The sequence below is a fragment of the Ixodes scapularis genome, unplaced genomic scaffold, assembly GCF_016920785.2.
Source record: "Ixodes scapularis isolate PalLabHiFi unplaced genomic scaffold, ASM1692078v2 PGA_scaffold4__175_contigs__length_147842914, whole genome shotgun sequence".
Taxonomy (NCBI): Eukaryota; Metazoa; Arthropoda; class Arachnida; order Ixodida; family Ixodidae; genus Ixodes; species Ixodes scapularis.
This window is the reverse complement of record NW_024609879.1, coordinates 103,600,075-103,622,920: the sequence shown is the minus strand read 5'-3', so window position 1 is coordinate 103,622,920 and position 22,846 is coordinate 103,600,075. Positions and strand designations below refer to the sequence as shown.

At 46.8% G+C, this 22,846-nt stretch overlaps 1 protein-coding gene and 1 non-coding gene across 2 annotated transcripts in view; one reads left to right on the top strand and one right to left on the bottom strand.

The window, feature by feature from the left end:
- Window positions 1-200: 200 nt before the first annotated feature.
- Window positions 201-273, bottom strand: Trnas-gga. Its single transcript has one exon. It is a non-coding gene; the product is annotated as a tRNA-Ser (tRNA).
- Window positions 274-1,669: 1,396 nt separating this feature from the next.
- LOC115315313 overlaps window positions 1,670-22,846 on the top strand; it is a 93,591-nt gene continuing 72,414 nt past the window's right edge. Inside the window, exons 1-5 of the mRNA XM_040213168.1 lie at window positions 1,670-1,706; window positions 1,822-1,994; window positions 11,727-11,819; window positions 11,893-12,028; window positions 16,632-16,676. Coding sequence (XP_040069102.1) covers window positions 1,670-1,706; window positions 1,822-1,994; window positions 11,727-11,819; window positions 11,893-12,028; window positions 16,632-16,676 — 484 coding nt within the window. The remainder of the gene's footprint in view (window positions 1,707-1,821; window positions 1,995-11,726; window positions 11,820-11,892; window positions 12,029-16,631; window positions 16,677-22,846) is intronic.

The following is a 22,846-nucleotide window of genomic DNA, read 5'->3' as shown; positions in this document are numbered from 1 at the left end:
CTACTCTTTAAATCACTGCTTCTACCGACTGAGCCAAAGACCGGCTTTTTAAGGTGATAATGCAATTAAATGCAAAGGCGCAAGCGAGCTGGACAATAATGGCGAAAACATTCCCTGGAGAAGGGGAGGAAGGCGGACAAAGGACAAACACCAAAAATCTGCGAACACAGCTAGGTGACTGATGCGCGACCGAAAATATTCGCCTGGTCCTGGCATCGAACCAGGGACCTCTCCATTTCCAGTGGAGCGCTCTACCAACTGAGCTAACCAGGAGCTAGACGTCAGCAGAGCAAACTGGCGTCTAACTCCTGGTTCCTGGAGAGGTCCTAGGTTCGACACCAGGACCAGGCGCATTTTTTTCGTTCGCGCACCAGTCACCTAGCTGTGTTTAAAGATTTGTTTTTCTCCTTTGTCCTCCTTGTTCCCCTTGTCCAGGGAATAATATTGTCATTATTGTCCAACTCGCTTGCACCTTTGCATTTAATTGCATTCCCATTTCTTAAAAAAAGCCGGTCTTGTCTCAGTCGGTCGTAGTCAAACGCAGGCGTGTGAACGGGCATTTAGGAGATTGATTTTAATGAGGTGCTATTTAATTACGCTTCAATGTTGCTCACTTCAACCAGAATGTTTATTTAATCTAGCGAAAAAAATTTAGAACGCGGTCACTCTGCCAATATAACATAAAAAACTGTCTGCAGACGATGGCTGTGGCGGGGTCTTTCTTGTATCACGGTCAGACATGTACGTAACGTGTTACTAGGAACGAGTCTAGTAACTTTAACGAGTAACGTATGTATTTACTTTTCGAAAAGGAACGGCTAACGTACTTCGTTAGTTCGAAGGCCAATTAACGAGTAACGGTATCTGGTTACTTTTGAGGAGTAGCATGTACAACACCGTTTAGACAGTCTCGTTTTACTTGTAACCTGAGCATGCGTTTATTGCGACAAAGGCAGATGGGCAACCCGAAAGACAACTGAACTCTATGGCATTATAGCAACGTTTATTGTAACACGTCAGTAGAACTTCACAGCTGTGAAGGTCCTTCACCCAGCGAACACAATAGGGTTCTTTAGTTGAACCTTATAGAATCGTGTAGAGACAGAATGCAAACCCGGAGGTTGCCAGCCGGGGAAGGCACAGAACCCATTGTCAACTTGGAACTTTAAAAGCAGAGATAACAAAAGAGAGAAGGGAATGGTAGATTCACCACCTCTTCGAGAAGCATAACACTGCCGTTCTTTTGAGCGCGTCAGTGGAGCGACATGTCAGCGTTGCCGGAGATGTATTCTCAAGAAAGCGGGGAAACATAACTGATGAAAACTTGGACAGGCAGATACAGCCTAAGTGCAATAACTACCGAAACAAAATAAATAAAGCATGAAACAAGAACAGTTGTGTGTTTTGTCGTCAAAGCAACGAGAAAACTAACTGGTTACATATGAGGTAAAGTAACCCGTTCCTTTTGAGAATCAGTAACGAGTAACAATATTTAGTTACTTTTTTGAGTAACGCGTGTACATGTCTGTTCACGGAATTATCGCATTGGTTATATAAAAACTGTCTGGACATATGTGAAGATGAGAAGCAAGGGAGCTTCAAATATGCTTGACGAATATCCGCAGAAAACTCTGCCATCATGTCTACAGCGACAACCTGTCGTTATGTAATGGATGAGCGGAGTGACTTCAGCTTAAAGCAACCGGGTATTAAAAGCCTCATTGTTCGTTTGTTTTTGCATTTCCTCTTGTTTCGTTTCGGTGCCTTCGTTCCAGGGCCTTCGATGAAACCTTTTTCAAAATGTCAAAAATTTCTTTGCAGCCGTCAACGGACCCCGGATTGTGTACCCCATGGTCATTGAGGAAAGGTCGCTGGACGCCAAGAAGATTGTCCGCGTTGACGAGCATTTAACCCTGCATCTGTCGAAAAGTTCAGTCATCGCTGATGAACTTCACGTATCTTTAGATCTGAAAGGGAAACAGATCGAGCAAAGGGTAATTCCATTCTTTACCTGACCTACGGAAAGGGCAAAGCCCTTGGATAATGTTTGCCTAGCGTTAGACATTGCAGATGGTCATAGGGTTTCGATCGCTCGTTCCAGATGGAGACGCCGTTGTAAAAGTACATAAACTGAGAGTGAGGAGGATGTGAGAGCCTGCGGGGACGTCAGACTGCACAGCTCTGATTCGAAGGATCACGGGGAGACGCAAATGCTAGCTGCCTTTGTTTCCACTCACTGTTCGAACGCCGAACGCCAACGTTCGACCTCGAAACACTGCGCGAGAAGCAGTCGACGCTTTTCATCGCTCTGACTGAAGGGAGAGAGTGAGATGCAAAGGCGGCTAGCCTTCGTGTCTGCGACTATAATCGTTAGGGGAGATAGGTGGCCGAGTGTGTTAAAGGAACCATGAAATGATTTTTGTGCAGGGATAAATGATTTCACGTTGGGATTTCACAAATGGCTTATCCTTTAGTCATCAAAATAAAACTAGTAGACAGGGTAAAAAACAAAAAGCCTCCCTTTTTCGGTACAAAAAGTTAAAATAAAATATAGTGGGATAATTCTTACCTCTTTTCCTTCGATGGATCTCTGCTTCTTACTGCGATCTATCCGAGGTGCTCAAGCACGCCAGTTGAACCGAGCTCACGCATTGGACAGGAGCACTTTCCCTAGTAGCACATCTAGTCATGGGAATGTCTTTAGGATGTCCTAACATTCCAGGGATGTTCCATGCATGTTCATACGACATGTGTGCTGCTTGGGTTGTCACTCGGACGTATGTGCTCGTCAACAATCTATCCGTCAACGAATATTTTAATATACCCTTTGCCTGATTACCCAAACATGAAAAAGAATGCCGGGAACATAGGTACACCCGTTGCGGGTGTTGGTGTCTTCAGCTCTAACTGTTCGGAAGCAAAAATTTAAAACGAAGGACACTTCGCACGTGCGTCCCACGGACACTTCATGTTGGGTGTTTACTTCGACCCTTTTTCTGTAGGAAAGGCGAGCACGTCCCAGCGCGTGAATTTACATTCTCAATATTCTCTTTGATGCTTGAGTAACTTAGCGAAAGGTCTATTTGCGTCTGTGGACAATGAGTGCCGTGAGGGCACTTACCATCAATTGCGAATGAAAAGTTTCATGGTGTGCATAGCACGGTGGAAGTTCAGTAAACTTGAACATTGAGTAGTGGAAAAAGCGGCGGCATCCGCGTGAGGCAGATCGTGTTAGAGTGCCTTCATACACACGCGCGCTTGTGCTTGAGTGGTGACATCTCAGCCATTTTTCCGCCCAATGGTTCTTAATGCATTTTGAAGTGCGCGCAATCCGGTGTCACACAGCTCGAGCGCGCAGCTTTGGCTAAGGCATAGACGCCATTTTACCGCCCAAGCCACGCATTGAGTGCGCGAGAGTGTCACGTGCTGGCACATTCAGGGCAACAATCGATGTCTTCACCCTGAGACAGACAGACATGTAGGCACCCTAGATCGTGTTGAACCATAGCCTCCTCTATTAGCGACGTGCGCGACCAAAAGCGTCACTGCAGTCAGCTTTCCACGATCGGCCAAACCACGGGCATATGAGCATTCTCAGACTGTCAACTTCGACGGTGTTAGTTTCGGTATGCAATGGCTTCTTGCTTCCAGTGGGGTTTTTAAGCACACCATCGGACTTGTCGATCGCAACTCATGGTAAGTACACAGGGTAACGACTCGTGACCTCACGGCGAGGCAAATCCTGATCGTGACGTCACGAATGAAAACCGCGAGAGGGCGCCACTGAAAGATCTCGGCGCTAATACTGGCAAAACCTGGCAGATCGCCACGAGACGCGGCCGCCGAAAGTGAAAAAGTACAGCGGCAGACAAGTGTCATATAACGGGCGCCTCGCTGCGGCGAGGCGCCGCGCTAATACTGGCAAAACCTGGCAGATCGCCACGAGACGCGGCCGCCGAAAGTGAAAAAGTACAGCGGCAGACAAGTGTCATATAACGGGCGCCTCGCTGCGGCGAGGCGCCGCGCTAATACTGGCAAATCCTGGCAGATCGCCACGAGACGCGGCCGCCGAAAGTGAAAAAGTACAGCGGCAGACAAGTGTCATATAACGGGCGCCTCGCTGCGGCGAGGCGCCGCGCTAATACTGGCAAAACCTGGCAGATCGCCACGAGACGCGGCCGCCGAAAGTGAAAAAGTACAGCGGCAGACAAGTGTCATATAACGGGCGCCTCGCTGCGGCGAGGCGCCGCGCTAATACTGGCAAATCCTGGCAGATCGCCACGAGACGCGGCCGCCGAAAGTGAAAAAGTACAGCGGCAGACAAGTGTCATATAACGGGCGCCTCGCTGCGGCGAGGCGCCGCGCTAATACTGGCAAATCCTGGCAGATCGCCACGAGACGCGGCCGCCGAAAGTGAAAAAGTACAGCGGCAGACAAGTGTCATATAACGGGCGCCTCGCTGCGGCGAGGCGCCGAAACAGACTTGTCCCGAGCAATGGATTGTCCGCTCGTGCTTCTCGCGTTCCTCGGGCTACCACTTCTTGTCTCGTCGGGTTTGAAAACCATGTTTGGGGTCCTCGCCGCTGCAAAAGCTGCAAATGCTCGAGAAACGTGCCCCGCGCCACTTTTGGGAAAAACAAAGCGCCCGAAACCTTAAAATTTTTTTAAAAAATTGGGGTGTCTGTATGTTTATACAGCCTAGAACTTAATCTGCCTTAACGGGCAACTAGTCTCCCAGCTGTATATGAGAAATTTAGCCAGTGCAGTACAACCGTCAGCCTGGGGTCTTTAACGTGCACCACGTAGTAGTGATACACGACCGCACGCCGGTACAATCTTCATCCAGATCGAAACGGGTAGGGGTAGGGATTGAATCCAGGATCCTGGGTTCTGCAGCGCGAGCTTTCGCTCCGCGTGCTCCGAGCTGGTGTGCGCGAGCCCACCCGGCCACCGATCCCCCGCCTGAAATCTATCTCAGTGCTGCGCTTTGTCGCCATGATCTTCCTAAGAGATGCACGTTGCACGTGCCTCGTGTATCGATGCACATTGCGCTACTTTTAAAACATGAAGGGGCTTTATCAACCCCCTCGGTACCAAAGTCCTTCCATCCTGGGGCTTTACTCGGTACTGCTCCTTCAGCTTCGCACGGCCTAGAGCCACTAAATAAGCTACGCTTCATAGTAACGACACTAACTGATCGATGGATGGATGGATGGATGCTAACGGCTGAACCATTTATAACGGGTGGTAGCTTGCGCCACCTAGCCTAGAAATTAAGAACCAAAAGTATGATTTCTTTCATTCGCCAATTTTATCTTCTGCAATTTCGAAACTATCATTAGGTGGTGTGCGCTATCACCAAGATGACCTTTTGGAGATGAAACAGAAAAACCAAGAACATTCCCCCAACACACACCTCTTCCGCCTGTCGAGGGAGCCACCAATTTTCCTCTAGCCAAACCTAGTCGGCGTTACCCCAGTACCGGGCCAACTGAAAAACATGGTGCAGATTTTCGGCCGCAGCCACGCGGGAGGGAGTCTCCATTTTTCTTGGTCCAGCCTGTCCTTGGCTGTGTCAGTTGTACGGCATCCGATTTTCCCTAAATAAGCTCCACCAGTCTTCCAATCTCCTCTTTGTTATTAAAATACACTTATCATTCATTCGTCCATTCTCCTTTTTAAACCATGGCGCTCCGGCTAAATCCGTCATCCCCTCCAAAAGAGCGGGAGCAAGCCCTCTACACTTATACACCACATGTTTTATTGTCTCGCCTTCCCCTTGGCATACGGCATAGCGCATATACCTTTTCTCATACCCGGTCTAGCCTCGAATGAAAACGAGCTCCCCGCGAATTATCATAGCAATAATCCTTCATTATTTTAGTTTTATTTGTTTTCGTCCCCTGTACATAGTTAAAGCTGATTTTTCCCGTATTATTTCCTCCCACATCTTTTTCTCTGCTTCTTTTACTTCCTTTTACACAGAGGTAGCCTGCTCTGCACCAGCACTTGACAGTTTGTATTTCAATTTCAGTGTTCTGGTTCGGGTTGTCCATTTAGTTTTCAGATTTTTGTATGTATAACTGCTTACCTTTCTCGCCCATCGTGTACCTTCAATTGTGTCTGGCATTTGTTCACATTTCAACTTACTGATCGCTTCTCTAGCCTCGAAACTTGCCCGGCCCATGTCTCCATGCACTCCTTCATTTGGTGTATTCCCCTGTGCCCCGAGTGACAGTTTACTCACGCTCCACTGCCGAGTCTCGAAGCTCGAATGGACCTCAGATTTTATGCGCAATACCGCATTTCCAGAAGAAAACCCCGGCGCTATTACTCCTTTCCATATTCCCCTAACAACTTCACATATACTGCAATTCCATAGTGCCTTATGCTTCATATTTCTGTATTCCTTTTACCTTTCTTAAGCCTATTTTCTAGTATCGTTTTCCCTCATTCAGCCATACTCCTAGGTGTTTACACTTATCTACGTGTTCTATTAAAACATCTTAAATATTGAGCGGGTCCCCGTCCTCATAGTTATAAACTATTTTTCCCGACTTGTCGCTACTGAGTTTCAGGCCCAGAGAATCTCCTAACTCTCCACAGATCTTAATCAGATCCTGTAACCTATCTCGGCTATCTGCAAGCAGTTCAATGTCCTCTGCGTAGAACATTCCTGGTACAGCGGTTTACTTTTCTCCCTCTTTTTATATAGACGCTTTACACACGCGCCAGATTACAGACGCCATTGCCGACCTTCTGTTGTCTTACCGAGATATCAAACCAGTGAAGCGGGCTTTGGCGAACCTCCACAAAGGCAAATGCTGGGGAAAAATACACCGTCGTATCTAAAATGCCAGTAACCTGTCCTCCTGTGGTAATGATGGAGAGAAGTGAAAAATATAAGCGAAAACAAAAACTGAAGGGTGGTTATGGCAGCGCCCTTTCACAGCTGCTGTAAAGCGTCTATATGACTCATCAAAACCTAAAATTCACTCTTCTAATTTATTTTATATTTGACTCAGGTATATCATAAAAAGAAGAGGTTGTAGGAGACAACCCTGCCTGAGTCCTCTTTTTATTTCTGCCGGTTCTGTTGCTTCTGGTTTCCATGCTATTGGCGACGTGAGCGATCGAAAGCGTCGCTGTGATCGGGCTTCCACGATAGGCCGAATACTGACTATGACGTTAGCAAAGGATTTTCCATCGACGGAAATAAGAGGAATGGAAGAACTTCAATTTTAACAGTGTTGTCAGTGTTGGTTTGAGAGTGCTATGATTTCAAGCTTCCACCATGCTCTCTACAAACACCTTCAAACTTGTTGTTCACAAAAAATGACGTCACGAAAGGTAACCATAGGAGGGCGCCACTAAAACATCTCGCCGCCAATAGGGAGTATTCACTGGCGGCCGTATCTGTGTGCGCGACTGCTGAGCATGTGCTGACGGCGAGCTTCCACAGTTCTTTTGCCACGTGCATTCCGCACCATTAAGATTGCCGGTCTAAGCTATTAATGTGAGCTCGTTCTGAGCATGCGCTCTAAACATCGCCCTCAAATATGGCGTCCAGTGAATACCCCCTATGACAACCTTATTACTTGTGTATACCTGCTGTAAAAGTCTAATCAAATTAGCATCTAAATCCTACTCTATCAGCTGTACCCTTATTGTTTCCATGATCCACATTGTAGTGCGCGCCTTTAATGTCTAGAAATGCTATCTGTAGCAGTGTTTTACTCTCCCGTGCAACCTCTAAACATTGAAACGGCATCACGATGCACCCTAGCTATAGCATATGTTTTTGCGGGTTTTCATTATGCATGTTTCAAAAGCATTCTTAGGTTATTTTCCTATTTCTCTTTATCATTAAACGTCAGTTGTTTGTCAGCGCTCTATCCTGTCTCCCTCGTCTGTCCTTCCTTTTCGTATTTGCGCTGTTATTTCCATGTACTAAACATTAAGTGATGATGAATAACTGATCATCTAATCTTCTATCTCTTAGAAACCCGTTCTATAGCTCACCTAGAATATTTTCTGCCCATTCTTCCATTCTTCTTTTAAGTACCTGCATCGGTAGGTACAGGACCAAAGTTACCGTTATTGGACGTTATGATGTAATGCGATCCTTATTTCCCTTGCCTTTATATAGTGATCTCATTCTGATTAGTTTCCAATCATCGGGTACCTCTTCTCCATTACTATTTGATAATTTGCCTGTCTTAACATTATTTTCCTTTTTGTTCCTAGTGTCTTGACAAGTCTCATTCCTATACCATCTTGGACTGTCGCCGTTCCCCCCCCCCCCCCCCCCCCTCCCCCAGCAGGTACTTTACTCTCCACCCTTTCCCATGCCCCCGTGGTGGTATCAGTTGTCTCGTTAGTATTCTCGTCTTGTGCCGTGTTGCTGTTACCGTTTTGTCCAATCTCGTTCGGTTCAAGTTCTGCGAATGTTGCATCGATTGCTCATCTAATAAATTCCCGTGCCTTCTCGCTCTTTACGCTTATCACCTCGTTTGTGGTGAATGAACAATGAAACCCTTCTCTTTTTCCCCCTGTGGATTGATGTGCTCCCAGAACCGTTTTTCTGCATTCCTATCATTTTGATTTCCCACCATCATCCACTGCATTCAAGTTCGAACAATCTCGGCCTGGATTAGAGGAGATGTCTCTCTTTTTCTTTCATGGAATGTTTTCCTATTTAGGTACTAATTAAGCGGGGTCTGACTCCCCTCTTCTTTGCCGATCTGTGTTCCCTTGAGACCTTTTTGTCGCCCTGCTATGGTCGCCTTAGCTTCACTGTTCCATCCGTTTCTTGGTATGTGTTTTCTTCTCCGTCTTCCTCTTTGTTTGATTTTGAACACCACAAACTTTCTTCTGAAAATGGTTACTAAATCGGCATATCTACATTCTCTCTCCAGTTGTCTGTATACTATAGTCTCAATTTGCCCCGATACCTCTTGTAGTTGGGCTTCATTTAGGGTCAATATACTTTCTCGTTCAAGAATTTGTGTCTGTTTCTGCTCTACCAAACTTTATTTTAAGTCAGTCATGGTCACTCCGTGAGTTTTTCGTGCCTTTCACATCTTTCTTCTTGCGTCCTAATCTGTTATACAATTTGCCAGACATTAAACAACATCAATTGTTGACTGCAAATTGTTTCGTTCCCATGTTACTCTTCCGTCGCGTTTTACTTGGGCGTGAAAAGGCACTAGAACAAGAGTATCGCAGAATTATTTTAGCATCCTTCTTGTGAAATTTGTATATTCATCGAAGTCTTCTGCCTGTGCATTCATGTCTCCTAACATATTTGTTTTCCGATTAGTGCCAATATTTACAACATCTTTGGAGATGAAGGTCAAGTGCTCTGCATTTTCACCTTTTGAATCAGTTTCTGTTTTCAGATATACAAATCCCATGAGCGTGTTTAAATCTTTGATATCACATTTTAACCACATATGTTTTCTGCAGCTTTCCATAACCCTTTCCCAGCCCTCTCCTTTCACTGGCACTTCTAATCCGCCTCCTTTCCGTTCCCCTACCCATTGATGGCATCGCGCCCAAGAATAACCTGCCCAGCCAGGGTGGTTCATCCATATCTCTAAACTGCGTCTCTGCCAATTCATACACTACATAATCTTCATAATTTGATTGTTCCAGAATCTCTTCTCACTTAATTTTATTTCTCCCCCCTAAATGTTTATAAATCCTATATTGCGCTGCTTCTTTCTTTCTTCTTCTGTGAGGCTTCCTCCCACCCTTCTTACCTGCATTTGAACCCTCAGCCACCGGCGGGCTCTACCGGCTTCTAAAAAACCCTATGCTATACAACCCATCCTCAGCCTCCTTGGGGCTTAAAATCATGGTTGCCATTTATTTGATGCTTTATCTGAAATCACAGGAAACTCTTTTCCGTCTACCAGAAATGTCGAAACAATTCGCGACAAAGCAAAGCAATATCACGTGACCTTCCTAACACCAAAATCTAATGCGGAGAAAGTTGACTTTTGAATCTTGACGATCGGCAGTTGCGTCTGCTCTGCACAAGCATCAAGATTGCGGCGCCCACAACAATATCGGGGAACAGAGCGCCGACACTCTAAGCGTAGCTCATTTAGTGGCTCAAACACGGCCGATGGGGCACCGCTGATGCTTCTTCCACTACTGCTAATTCTAGTTCACTATAGCGGAAGCTTGGAGTCATTGCGTACCGTGCCCAAGACAGCACGGCTATGTGATATCTTATTTCGCTTTTGAGTTGAGAATTACAGCTAAGGACGAAGAAGCCGAAAAATCATTTTATGGTCCTCTTAGCGCATCGAAGCTCGGAGTGCGTGGAGCGAAAGCTGGCGCTGGGTATCCCTGCACGTTTCGTTCCGGATGAATGTCGTACCGATCGTACAGGCGTGCGGACGCCTGTACGATCGGTACGACATTCATCCGGCTTCCAACTCTGATTCCCTCAGACCCTGTCCTCGGATGAAAATGGCATGGCAATACTTCGCTCGCGACAAAAGGTTTTATTCACTCACTTATTGTTTGGGGGGTTTCGGGATAGGGGAACGGTCATCAGCGAGTCCGGAGCGAGGTCCGCTGCCACTGCAGCGGCTACATGTACTCGATACTGCCTGACACACGTTGAAGACCCTTGGCTACCCATGGTACTGCACTGGTTAAACGTCTCGTCTGCAGCTGAGATCCCAGACGCACACTAGTGAAGCTTTTCGCTTTCTAAACATACGTACAACAACATTACTTTGTTGTTGTTTTTTCAAACTGTCAGTTTGCATAATCACTGAATGCTTAAGGAACGCGGGACAATGCCTCTTATGTTCACGCTTCTTGTCTTCTGATTGGTCCTCCAGCGCTTTTATCAGCTAATGCCGCACACTCATTGGCTGCGAAGCGATAATGAGATGATCGAAGCTCGTTCCACCTTGCGTTTGTTCAGCTGTCAGTGACTATATTGATAATTTATATGACTCTTTATTGTCGTATTGTTAAAGATAAAGTTCATTTAGTGGCTCTAGGCTAAACTAAATCATTCGAGCTCAGTGCCGCAGAGTTGAACCAAAATACATTTCTTCAGTTCATTCTCGCACTATTGGTAGGCGATCTAGTCAGGCTGGGGGGTTACACTAGGCCCTTTCCAAAAGTGCACGCCATGTACTAGCCGCGGCACGAATTATTCGAGCCCGCTATTATTTTTGCACGTAAATTCTTAGCCTCTATTTGAAGCGAGAGCTGAGCTAGCGTTCCGCGAAGACAGGGATCCAATCGCACGCTTGGAGTTCAGGCAATGGCGACACCCAATGTTTCTTGATAATCTTTTGAAAAGGGTCTATGATAGCGTAGAAATATTTAATGTTATTATCTTTTAAAATGTCAAGCCGCGGCCACGCTGATCATGCATCAAACAAAAGAGACAGTGTTTCCTGCAGACGTGATAACAAAATTATCTGCAATGGTCACGCCTGGAGAATGTTTGAAGTGTGCTTGTTTAATAAATATACGTATGCTTCGAACATACCTGCAGACCGTTTTTGTATGACCAATGTTACAGGACCGCCATACAAGGCACTGTCTTGCATAATATGAAGACAATGTCTGTGGACCCGCCTCAGATAATATCTGCAGACTGTTTTGTTTAGTGTATTAGCAGTGTAAACGCGGCTTAACGCTTTCATTCCTGACTAAAGCCAAGCCATTTCGATTTCTTTACCAAACAGCTATCCGGGAGACAACTTTCGGAGCGGTTATACCATGACCGTAGGCACTTGGCCGCGATATCCTTGGAGCAATCTGACGGATTCTATAAAATGGTACGCTGATAAGGAAGTGAATGCATCTAGCTTTTAAATGATTAAAGCTTTTTGTTTTCTCTTTACCCGCTAGAGTGGACTGGTGAATGCAACGCACTCTATCCAGCCGCTGGTTGCGATGGCTCGGTCGCGGGGCGTCTCAATGCCTCACGCCGTACGTGCCGTTCAAAAGCCTCGCATAGCCGCAAGGTCCAATGGCATCCGAAACTGTGAGAAGTTAAGATTGATCTATTGATTACACGCACGATAAGTTTGACAAAAGATAAAACTGTGCGAGGTGGTTGTTGGTAATTCCCATAAAGGCAAAACACAGAAAGAACAGAACCGCCTTGTTCGAAGTGAAAGGAGTCGATTTAAACTAAAAAAAGTCGCAAGTCTAGAAATTCAGGGTCAAACGTTTATGCGCTACACCCTTGTGTGCTAGCGAATTGATAGTGCCTACTTTGGGACTAGAATTTCGAAAGTGCACGTCATCCAGTAGCTGACGTGACAATTATCCGAATCCGCGCCTTCGCAGGGCATGTATTCGACTCGAGGCCCGCGTCAGCGTGAACTCGGATCCATTCATAGGCTTTGTGCCGAAGAAATGCCGAGCGCCAATGTTGCTCGATTTTTTTAAGGGTAATTTGTTTCAAGCAACAGGTTCATCTTAATTTAGAGGGCTAACGTCAGGTTGAATTCAACCTTACGTCATTATGAGTAATGTGGTATCGTGGTTAGTGCCTGTTGAGAAATAAAAATGAAGAGGCGGCAGGGTTCGTTCGGAAGCACGAGAGAGCGCACACACCACTGTAGCTGTGTTTCGATAAACGGCCATCCGAACGGACACGACTCGGGTCTCTCTTTCCATTACTTTTTGGTGCCGAAACCCCTCGAGAGAACATGGGCCACCGGCGAAGGACCCGTGGCGTTGTCCGCACCGCCGTGACCCGGACGCTCGCCCAGATGGATGCTCTTCTTGAGCAGCCGGACTGGACAGACCTTGACTGGCGCATACGACTGAACTACCTGATCGAAAATCAAACTGGTCTAGTCGACCTTGACCCGGACATTCTGGTCTCGACCTCAGATGAAGACCTGGACGAAGAGCTCAACAAAGCCAAAGTCTACCACTTGAGAATAAACTGACGCATCACACGCGTTCAACAAGTCCTGGACTCCAGAGCCCAACGTCTTATAATCAACTCGCGCGTGACGACCATGGCATCCGACACTCTACAGTCCGGTGGCCTTCCCTCAACAGTAGAGACTTCCAGCGACAAACCTCTAATCCCTTCCCCAAAGAGCCAGTGGACCGTCGCACTTCCTAAACTCCAGGTACCAACCTTTTCGGGGAACCTCAAAGATTTGCAAGGGTTTTGGGACCGTTTTGATTTCACTATCCACAGTAACCCCGATCTCCCAAACATTGCAAAATTAAAGAAAGTAATAACATACCTCACTGGCAGCGCAAGTTGAGTGATCGGAGGCATTCGCTTCTCTGAACAGAATTACGCACTGGCGGTGCTCACACTGCATCACCGCTTCGGAAAAAAGACATCTTAATTGACAAACGAATCGACCACCTTCTTGGTCTCCCGAAAATGAGCAGCTGAAAAAACGTGGCGCAACTTCTCCAACTGTTCAATGCCATCCTCTTCCGCACAACATCTCTAGAAGGTTTGAAAGTTCCAATTGGCAACTATGCGGTGGTGCTATACCGCTTCCTGATGCAGTCCCATCCGGAAGATTTGGCGATCCTCTATCGTCAAAAACTCAAAGAGCGCGCGACAACTGCCATCTTCACTGATACCGAACTAACACCAGGTGAACAAATCAAGCTCATGATGAGGTTCTTCTAGATCCAAGTCGAAATCCGGAGATAAAAACACGTGGAACAATCCATACCCTCTTCAACAAAAGTGTAAAGTGGAATATACGCAAACATACCCTCTGCACTTGCGCTAACTAATGAATCTATTCAGCACCGAGCCTTCACCTGTTCGCTCTGCAGCTTCACTAAGCACAATGATCAGGTTGGCAACTCCCACTATCAACAGAAGAAAAAAGATCACAACTGACACAAGCCCGTTGCTCCTTTAAATGTGCAAACGCAACCACATCGCACGTGCTTGCCGTTTTGAAAGAAATCTTATCTGCACCAGCTGTGGAGGACGCCACCTAACAACATTTTGTGGTGTGTCTTGTGACCCTCCATCTACACAAGGCATTTCTGCATCTCGGGTGAACCCTCATGACAACTGCCCTGCAGTTGCGACATCTCCTACAAACGTGGCGAAGAAACGAAGAAAGGACAGTCTGTTCTTCAAACTGCTCAAGTAGGGGATTGTACGGTACCTCGAAGCCTTCTCGTTCGGACCTGGACAGCCAGGGAACCTCCGTACGTCGTCACTACTCCAAGAAAGTAAACTGCTTCTTTCTTTGACACGAAGAGCTGATCGTATTCACATTTTGCAACGCTCGACGACCATCCCGATATCACTGTCGACGAGTAAGCCTCGAATTACGAAGTCAGTTCAATGACACCGTAATCACACTGGAAGCACTGTAGGTGCCAGAGATATGCAATGTTACCAATGGCCCAATCGGCGAGAAGGTTCAAGCCCAACTCCGCTCCGAAAGCATGCTGGCCGCCGACGTAGAACCAAAAGGAGCGCAATGCCCAAATGAAATAAGTGCCCTCATTGGGTCCTACACGCCTATTGGGGGATTGCCACAGCAGCAATCAAATGTCTCAGAGAGACACTGACAACCATTGAGAAGTCTAGCTTAATGGTGCAGGGTGCCTATGCAAATCATAGTGGTAGTCTCCGAAGCGCAGTCACCACTTTATTTATGTCATGTGCATTCACCTGCCATGGAAGCGGGCTGTGTGATCCTTCTGAAATGTGGCGCCTAGACGCCATTGGAATAACTGATGATATTTCCGGTACTCGCACTTCAGCGAGTGCGGGGGGCACTTCAGTTCCAGAACCAGACTGCAACATTCGAAGCATCGCAGAAACCCGCCTGTTCTCACAACTTTGGCGACTGAAGGGAGAACCAGATCACGTTGGTACTCATCCCACACACCAGAATCAGCGAGGAGATACATCCGTGGACAATTTACACCAGATCACTCAAAGACGACGAACACAGCCTCCTCGGGGGCTGCCAGGAGGCCAAAACCGAAGCTCCAGTGCCTTACGTTCAACTCAAGTAGCAGAAGGCAGTAAAAACGTCACCAGTAAGGAACTCGAATGGTACATAAAGCTTGTTAAAGAACTCCAGCTTCGTTGACTCTCTTGCATGCCTCTCTCTGGAACGCTACAACCTGTTGAGAGCGCTGTCACAGCACGCCAAAAGTAAGCCTTGTTATGGAGACAAGGATCAAATTCTTCGGTAAGGGTCGAGTTACCTACTCGTTCGACACCGTAGTCAAGGAAGGTGTGGGCGTATGTTCGAATAACTCCCATGCCAGCCTGGTTCGAAAAGGGCCACCGTCAACTTAGCACACCCAAGAGGACGAGCATCAAGGTTCGTATGCCACCGCCCATAGCGGCGACGCCTACGTTCTTAGTGAAGAGGAAATCTGTAGACTTTGGTCACTGGGAGAGCGGGGACAGCATGCGATACGAGCCGAAGGAGCCACCTAACACTCTTAGGCCCCCAGGAGAAGTCACTCGGAGCACACAAAGGGACAGCTCGGCGGCGACGTCAACATGAGGAGGCAGTCGGACCAGGAAACATTGACGTCGGAGTCCATGGACGGCATCGGCGAAAATAAAGCACAAACGGCGACGCTGGAGCTACAGTAGGAGCGTACAATTGCCGGCGAAGAGCACCTCCTCCGTTCGACAGCAGGTCCATGTTTACCGTGCAATGTCCTGACAAGGGCTGAGCTGAGTGCTGAGGCGGCCATTTTCGCTGCCTCATTAGAAGCGCAGTTGCGAAAGGCGAGTATGAGACGCGAAAGGCTCGGGATTTTCGCGGACCAGAAGGAACTCGTTTAACCTCTTCAATGTACTTCGGAAAGGCTCGGGAGAACTCGGTAACGACCGAAACTTCTGCTAATGTTAGTGCAAGCGAAAATGTAAGACCTCAGTTTGAGGGTCCTACACGACTCCCACCAACCATCTACTCTGATAACGGGCGAACGTTCAAATGCAATGCACGAATGGTGGCCACTATGTCTACAACTGAGCCCAGAGTCAAGGTTGACGACATCGTGAACAACGTTGACACCTCAACCCTGCTTTGGAAACTTGGCCAGATATAAGCTTTCTTTCCCGGCCGAGTCCAAGTTCCTCGAGCGTGCAAGGTAGCAACGACACCAGCGCCGGCCCGGCAGGATGTTGAGAAATAAAGAGGAAGAAGCGGGGGGTTCGGGGGCACGAGAGGGTGTACACAACACGGGGGCAGTCTTTTGATAAACGGCCATACCAACGGACACGACTCGGGTTTCTCCTTCCATTATAGTGCTACTATGAGTTACGTAATCTCGTAGCTAGTATCACTGCGTATCACGTGACAACTTGACATCTTTCGGGCCATTCCAGATCACGTGGTGTAGCGGTGTCAGGTTGTGGTACCACGGGACGTAGTAAGAACATATATACGATTTCCCGAAACAGTAGGTTGTAAGAAGTAAATTAATTGCAGCAAAATGTTTCTTACATCTAGGACGGAAAGAGGGAAAGATTTAATTTGATTATTGCGCGATTATTTTAAATAACTTAGTTCTCACATCTGTACTGTTTTTCAAAACTTTTTATTGACTTCCATATAAGAGCAATATTTTATATTATTTAACCCTCTCCTTCTTCCAAACAGATGAAGACGACCCCGAATGGTTCGAAAACATGGAGATGAGTAAAGGTAAAACAAATTAAAATCACGTTTAAAATAGTAGTTTAATGAACAGGAAGTGGATTAGTGAAACATTCCCAGCGTAACAGTGTCATGATGCCAAGGGGGGGGGGGGGGATGTTTGTTCTGACAAGGTGGCCGAACTGTTTGTTTTTCTTTTTGAAAATTTAAAGAAAGAAAAGGATAGAGACAAAAAGGGAAAGCTCGAAAGAATTCAGAAAGAAGAAAGTGTAGACAGAGAGGAGAAATGGGATGAGTCGTACTTTGAGGAGAAGGGTGACTTCAAGTCTATAAGCGAGGTCGATCGACTCGAGAGTCGAAAATGTCCAGTATAGCTTTGAATTTTCCGGCGCCGGCGAATGCAGCCAGATGGTCTCTTCTTGCAGCAAGCGCGTGGCCTAGCGGTTATCGTGCCAGCCTCCCACGCGAAAAGCCAGGATTCGATTCCTGGGAGCGACGCATCTTCAGCCGCCTAGGTGGCTCCGAGGCGAGAGCGCTGGCCTACGGATCCCCATGTGGCGGGTTCAAATCCGGGCCGAGGTGCCCGCAATCTGACGGAGGCTTCTTGCGGAGCAGGCGCCGTGTAACCGAGCTTTCGGTTGCACGTCAAAAGATCCCCAGGGGGTCCAAATTAATCCTCAGTCCTCCGCTGGGGCGTGCCAAATGCCCGTCGTTGGTTTGGCACGTAAAACCCCCAAATTTGACTTTGGTCTCTTCCGAAGGATTTCTGATTCCGATCGCGGGGAACTTGGCGAGCAGGACCTGACAGGCATCCGAGTACTCCGTGCAGTGTAGCAGGACGTCTAGCAGAGGTCTCATTGTCGGAGCATCTGAGGCTGTCAGCGTTGTCGACAATGCATATCTTCGAGCGAAAGGCTCGTGTGAATGCGCACCTATACACCGAAGAATCAGGAGAAGCCTAGCCTTCTTTCGATCCACACTCCCAGTTAGACATGGCTGGTGTGCCGCGAATTTGGTTGTTGGGTGGTCACTAACGTCCCATATGATGGCTCGGCGCAGTCCCTTGAGGCTTGAGGCTCACAGGGCTTGGGATTAAACGTGGTAAACTGTGCGCGAGCCTAAACGAACTAATCCGCCTTCTTTTTCTCCAATAGGCCCACCATGTGAGGGCACCTACTAAAACTCTACCTGCAATGCAGTCTTGTAGGCGTTACTGAAAAAAGTAACTGATTACAATTATGATTACTTTATTCAAAAACGTAACTGATTACAGCACTCAATTACTGCATCAAAAAAAGTAATTGGAAAATTACCATAAAGTAACAGATTACTTTTCACGTTACTTTTTATCGTTTAATTACGAAATAAAAAATGCGTAGATGTGTTTAAGGTAGTTACATTTTGTTTCCTTTTGTCATTTGCACTTTGCTAAGCATCAACAGCAGTTGTCGTTCAAAGTTCTCGTCAGTCATCTTGGCACGTTTTCTGGTAAAGATATTTGCCGCGACGCTGAAGACCCTCTCGACGGATGCGCTTGAGTGAAGAGTTGTATTGTAACGTACGAACATTTTGCGTACAAGTTTGTGGTTGCGCGGTGCTTCGACTGAAGCTTCCGAGTCTGGATTAGGTGAGCGTAGAACAGATTCATCTACGCCGCGGAAAACCCGGACCGGAATAACCCGTACACGGGAAACAAGGCACTCTCGACAGCTCCACAGTCAAGACGTCGCAGAGCGCGTTGACATCCTAATTCTTCTTGTATCTTGGTATCTCTTTTTGGTTGTTTAGGGGTCAAAAAGGTGTCCAACACTGGTGCAATATAGACGATTTGACAAACGAACACAGAGCGATTTTTTGCGTAAAAAAACTGAGCTCAGGAAATATATAATTGATTACTTGTAATTGATTACAGAAAAGTAGTAATTGAATTACAGCGAACGTCACCGAAAAAAAGTAATTCAAGTGTTAAAAAGTTACAATAAAATGTAATTGATTACAAGTAATCACTTGTAACTCGTTACATACAAGTCTTCTGCAATCCCAGACGAGAAAGATTTTTTAAATATAGCTTGCGTCGATGAGAGTCTCGTCGTAAAATTCTGGTATAGAAAATCGTTGCGCCTTTTCAGAGTTCCGGATAATGATCAGTTTTATGGGCGTTGGAGTTGAAATGAAGTGGAGGGTTCTACCAATAGCAGTAAGCTGAGCGGTGGTTGAACTGATTTGCTCTTGAACCCGTTCGCTCCAGTTTATGCCATCTGCTGGAATCCTGAAGGCTGATGTTGAGCTGCAGGTGCCACGATGTAGAGACACATCGTGTAGATGTGAAGCGTGTTCAGTTGCTTGAGTGAGGTAACTGCCTCAGCAATTTGGCGGAGCACAAAGCCCGGCAGAGCTTTCTTCCGGTGCACACCGTAGATATACAAATGTCTGAAAACGTGCAACGCACCAGTTGTATAAGTAGTGACTGTTTATTTTGTGCGGTAACTCAAGAGATGAACTCTCCGCATAAACACGTTGGCTTTCAGTTGCTCTCGGAACATCTAGTGTAGTGTTTGCCTATTCGAAAGACACTCCGAAAGCTATGCAGTTTCTTTCAGCGTATCTTTAGGATTTCAGCGCATCACGAGACAAAAGCGCAGAGAACCTCTTTTGGAGTCCCAACCTTCAGCACGCGCTCGTTGCCTTCCGTGGTGCTTTGACAGCGCGTGCACCCTCGAAGCTCACCGAGACGCCGAATTGCCATCGAAAATGGGAATTTCGCGCCGGAGTTGGGACTACATCCAATAGACTACTTCCAAAAATTTCTCTCCACAGCGCTGCCCGCGTTGCATTATGGCATTTGTTTGGCCATAAAGAGGGGTGGCAAGGTTTCGGTTTCAATTGCCCCGTTGACGAAGTAGTGTATCTCAGCGCTGCATGAAAATAAAGTCAGCGCTCGCTTGCACTGCACCCATTCATCTTCGTGAGACCCCCCGCCGAAACACGGACCTCCAGCGGCAGTGTGAACCCGGTTTAGTTTAGCGAGCAGTGGGAGTACAACCTGCCGCGTCCCATACGTGCACCAAACGCGCCTTGCCAATCGACTCATTCGTCTGCATCGCCGTCCGTCATGAACCCTGGCAAGTGTTTTGGCCCTATTTTTTTACAGAAAGGGAGCTACGCCTTGTAAGTTTACCAGATAAACCGCCCAGTGAGATACACCGTCGACGAATTGTTTAGATTTCTACGGGCAGACACCGATCTTTACGGCCCAGTTTAGCCCGAGCCTGGATATTTTGAACACCGTGTATGGGGACACTCCGAACCGCCCTATTCGAAACGGCCGCCGTGGTTGGTGGGGTGGTGACGTTGCCTGCCCAACGCGCGGCGTCCCCTTGCACGCACTCACAGACATGGCTCTCTTGGCGTTTCGAGCTTCAGCGTCCTTCCGCGTTTCGAGCATGCGGTTCGTGACAACTACGTCTACGGCGTGGGCCTCCTGCGTTGCCCAGAAAGCGCTGCGAAAAGGGGTTTGTTTTGGGTAGTACTTACTTGAGCATTTCAAATTGTCACACTGTAGAAGCGTGCCTGCTCTGGTGCGGATCGCGATCACGAGGAAATTACAAAGAAAAAAAAAATGAGAGGCGCTATCAAGCGGCTCCGGTGCAGCGTCAGACTTGGCTACTGCGCGAGGGAGGTGCACAGCTGGGCACGCGGCGGCGGCAGTGCGTCTGCCGCGGCTATGGCGTCACTACTCTGGAATGCAGTGACCGGCGAGGCGGGCGCGGCGGCGGTGGCTCCGGCGCGCCAGCTGTGCGCCGTGTGACGTCACTGCTCCTCGCGCATGCGCAGCATGGCTCTCCAGGAGCCACGCGAAACTGCTCAACCTCGGCCAGTGTAGCCAACGTTATTAGATTACCTCAGTTGTAGAACTCCCGAGGAGAACACTTGACGCCCTACCTGCAACGTGGTATACCTGCAATGTGGCCCCGGGCTGTAAAAAATAAGACACAGCCTCCCAGCCCTGGGCTATGTGGCCAGCGGTGCAGTCTACACCTCCTTGAAAAACCTGAGGGGCTAAAAATGCAAGACCCCATTGACAGCACGAAACAAGTTGGCTACAGTTTGCTCGCTCTGGAGGACTATGCTCTCGCAATGAAACTCATTATAGAGGGGCTTGTTTTTCCTGGTGCAAATGCTGTAGAACACAACTATCTTCACCAATTGGTGATGCCCAGCCAGTGCCGACTTGTTACACATCTCATAATGAAACGACTTGCCAAAAAGGAGACTTGCGACTTCGACGCCTGTGAAAATCAACATACAAGTGAGCTCGATTTAAAACACGTGTTGTTGTAACAAAAAAAAAAAAAAAGCGCACACGCGTTTTCTTGTGACATTTTCGCAGCAAAGTGAATGTTCGCATTAATGCCAAGAATGCCAAAGAAAGAAAAAAAAACGGAAAGCTGAAACTCTGCAATCTAAGACACTCGCTGCCAAGCGTCGTTGGTGTCGAGGAGCGAACTCACACCAAGGAAGAGTTTGTCTGACGTCTGTGATGATGAACCCATTGTGAGTTCGAGCTGAAGCATGTGTTGGAGTGCAGTGAAAACATTCAACTGACAAACCTTTGTTGACAGATGACAACAATATTGTGAGTGTCAGTGCAACATCTAAAACAAAAGAAGCTAAGGGATCAAGGCTAAATAAATTAGTTCCTGCCCGGCCAGAAACGTGCTTGCGCTTCGTCCTCATGCGAAGGTAACTGCTCTCTGAAGTCAGTGAATCTGTTTGCGTGTGTTTGTGTGCAGATAGTTAGTGTCCTTGTAGCAGTCTCTTGGGTATCCTTGTGGTGTTACAGCGTAAATGCCGACATGCTGCACAGATATTGTGTCACAAAATCTACAGCTTTAATATGCATATGTGTAAATGTTTTTCAAGACGGATATTTGCAGAACCTATGGATACCAGGAGGCTCGTTTCTCTGCGTTCAAAGGTGACCAATTTCTTATTTACGACTCTCTTTTGTATTTTAAATGCAAGCAACTTTGAATGTGAGGCTGCCAAACCCACTCCTGTTTGTGTACAAAACTTGATTTTAGCCGCCCTAACAAACCTGTGTCGTTTCGCACACTCGGTACCATCGAAGTAGATTAACGTATGGGAAAACGCTCAGGTATTACGGTACTTTTGTTGCAAAGATAAAGCTTTCACATTATGGCATTGCGAAGAAACAGGTCACAGGTGTTTTATTCAATGTAGCAACCAGATAGGTTGCTGCAAAACAAGTACTGTATTTAAACACGCAGAGTGCATTGAAATGCTGAACCTATACAGATATATCACAGATCTAAGAAAAGTTTGTCGAAATATGTGAAATACATTTTTAAACTATGATATCTCAGAACCCAAGAGACTAGCAGATCACAATTTTAGATTGTTATTACTTTTATACTTGTCTGGCAATAAGGGTCACGTTAGTGTTGCGTCATGTGTCCCTAAGAGTAGTGTACTCGGGCCTCTATTGTGTCTAATATATATCAATGACCTACCGTCAATTAAATTGAGTACTAAATTTTTCGCTGATGCTTGAGTTATTTACCGGAAAATTATTACACCAAAAGATCACAATATTGCCCAAGACGATTGAGATACGATAGAGTCACGGTGTTTCCTATGGCAGACGAACATTAACACTCGTAAATGCAAACAAATGTCCGTAACTAAATCCTCCACTAAAACACTAACCCAGTACACATTACTTTCACAACCGCTAGAACATTCATTGTCGTACAAGTATTTGGGCCTGTATTTTACAGACTTATTATCATGAAACAAGCAAATAACAAATGGCGCACTGAAATCACTTGGTTTCATTAGATGGACATTATGTCTAGCTCCCATTGAAACAAAACTACTCGCGTACTAAACATTTACCCTCCCAAAATTAGAATATGCTAGCATAATTTGGAATCCACACCTAAATTGCCTAATCTCGCAGCTCGAATCTTCAGAACGAAGCAGCCCTATTTGTATGCGGTGATTATTCATCCGAAACTAGTGTCTCCGCTCTAAAAGCTAACCTAAATCTTGCTCATCTAGAAAGAAGACAAAAAATAGCCCGATTGTGGTGTTTTTTTTTTTTTCAGGGTGTTTAATATTGAGAATCCTATTTTCAATCTAGTTACTGCCGGGCTGCCAATTTCATATCATCTATTTTAGATAATCCCTGCAAG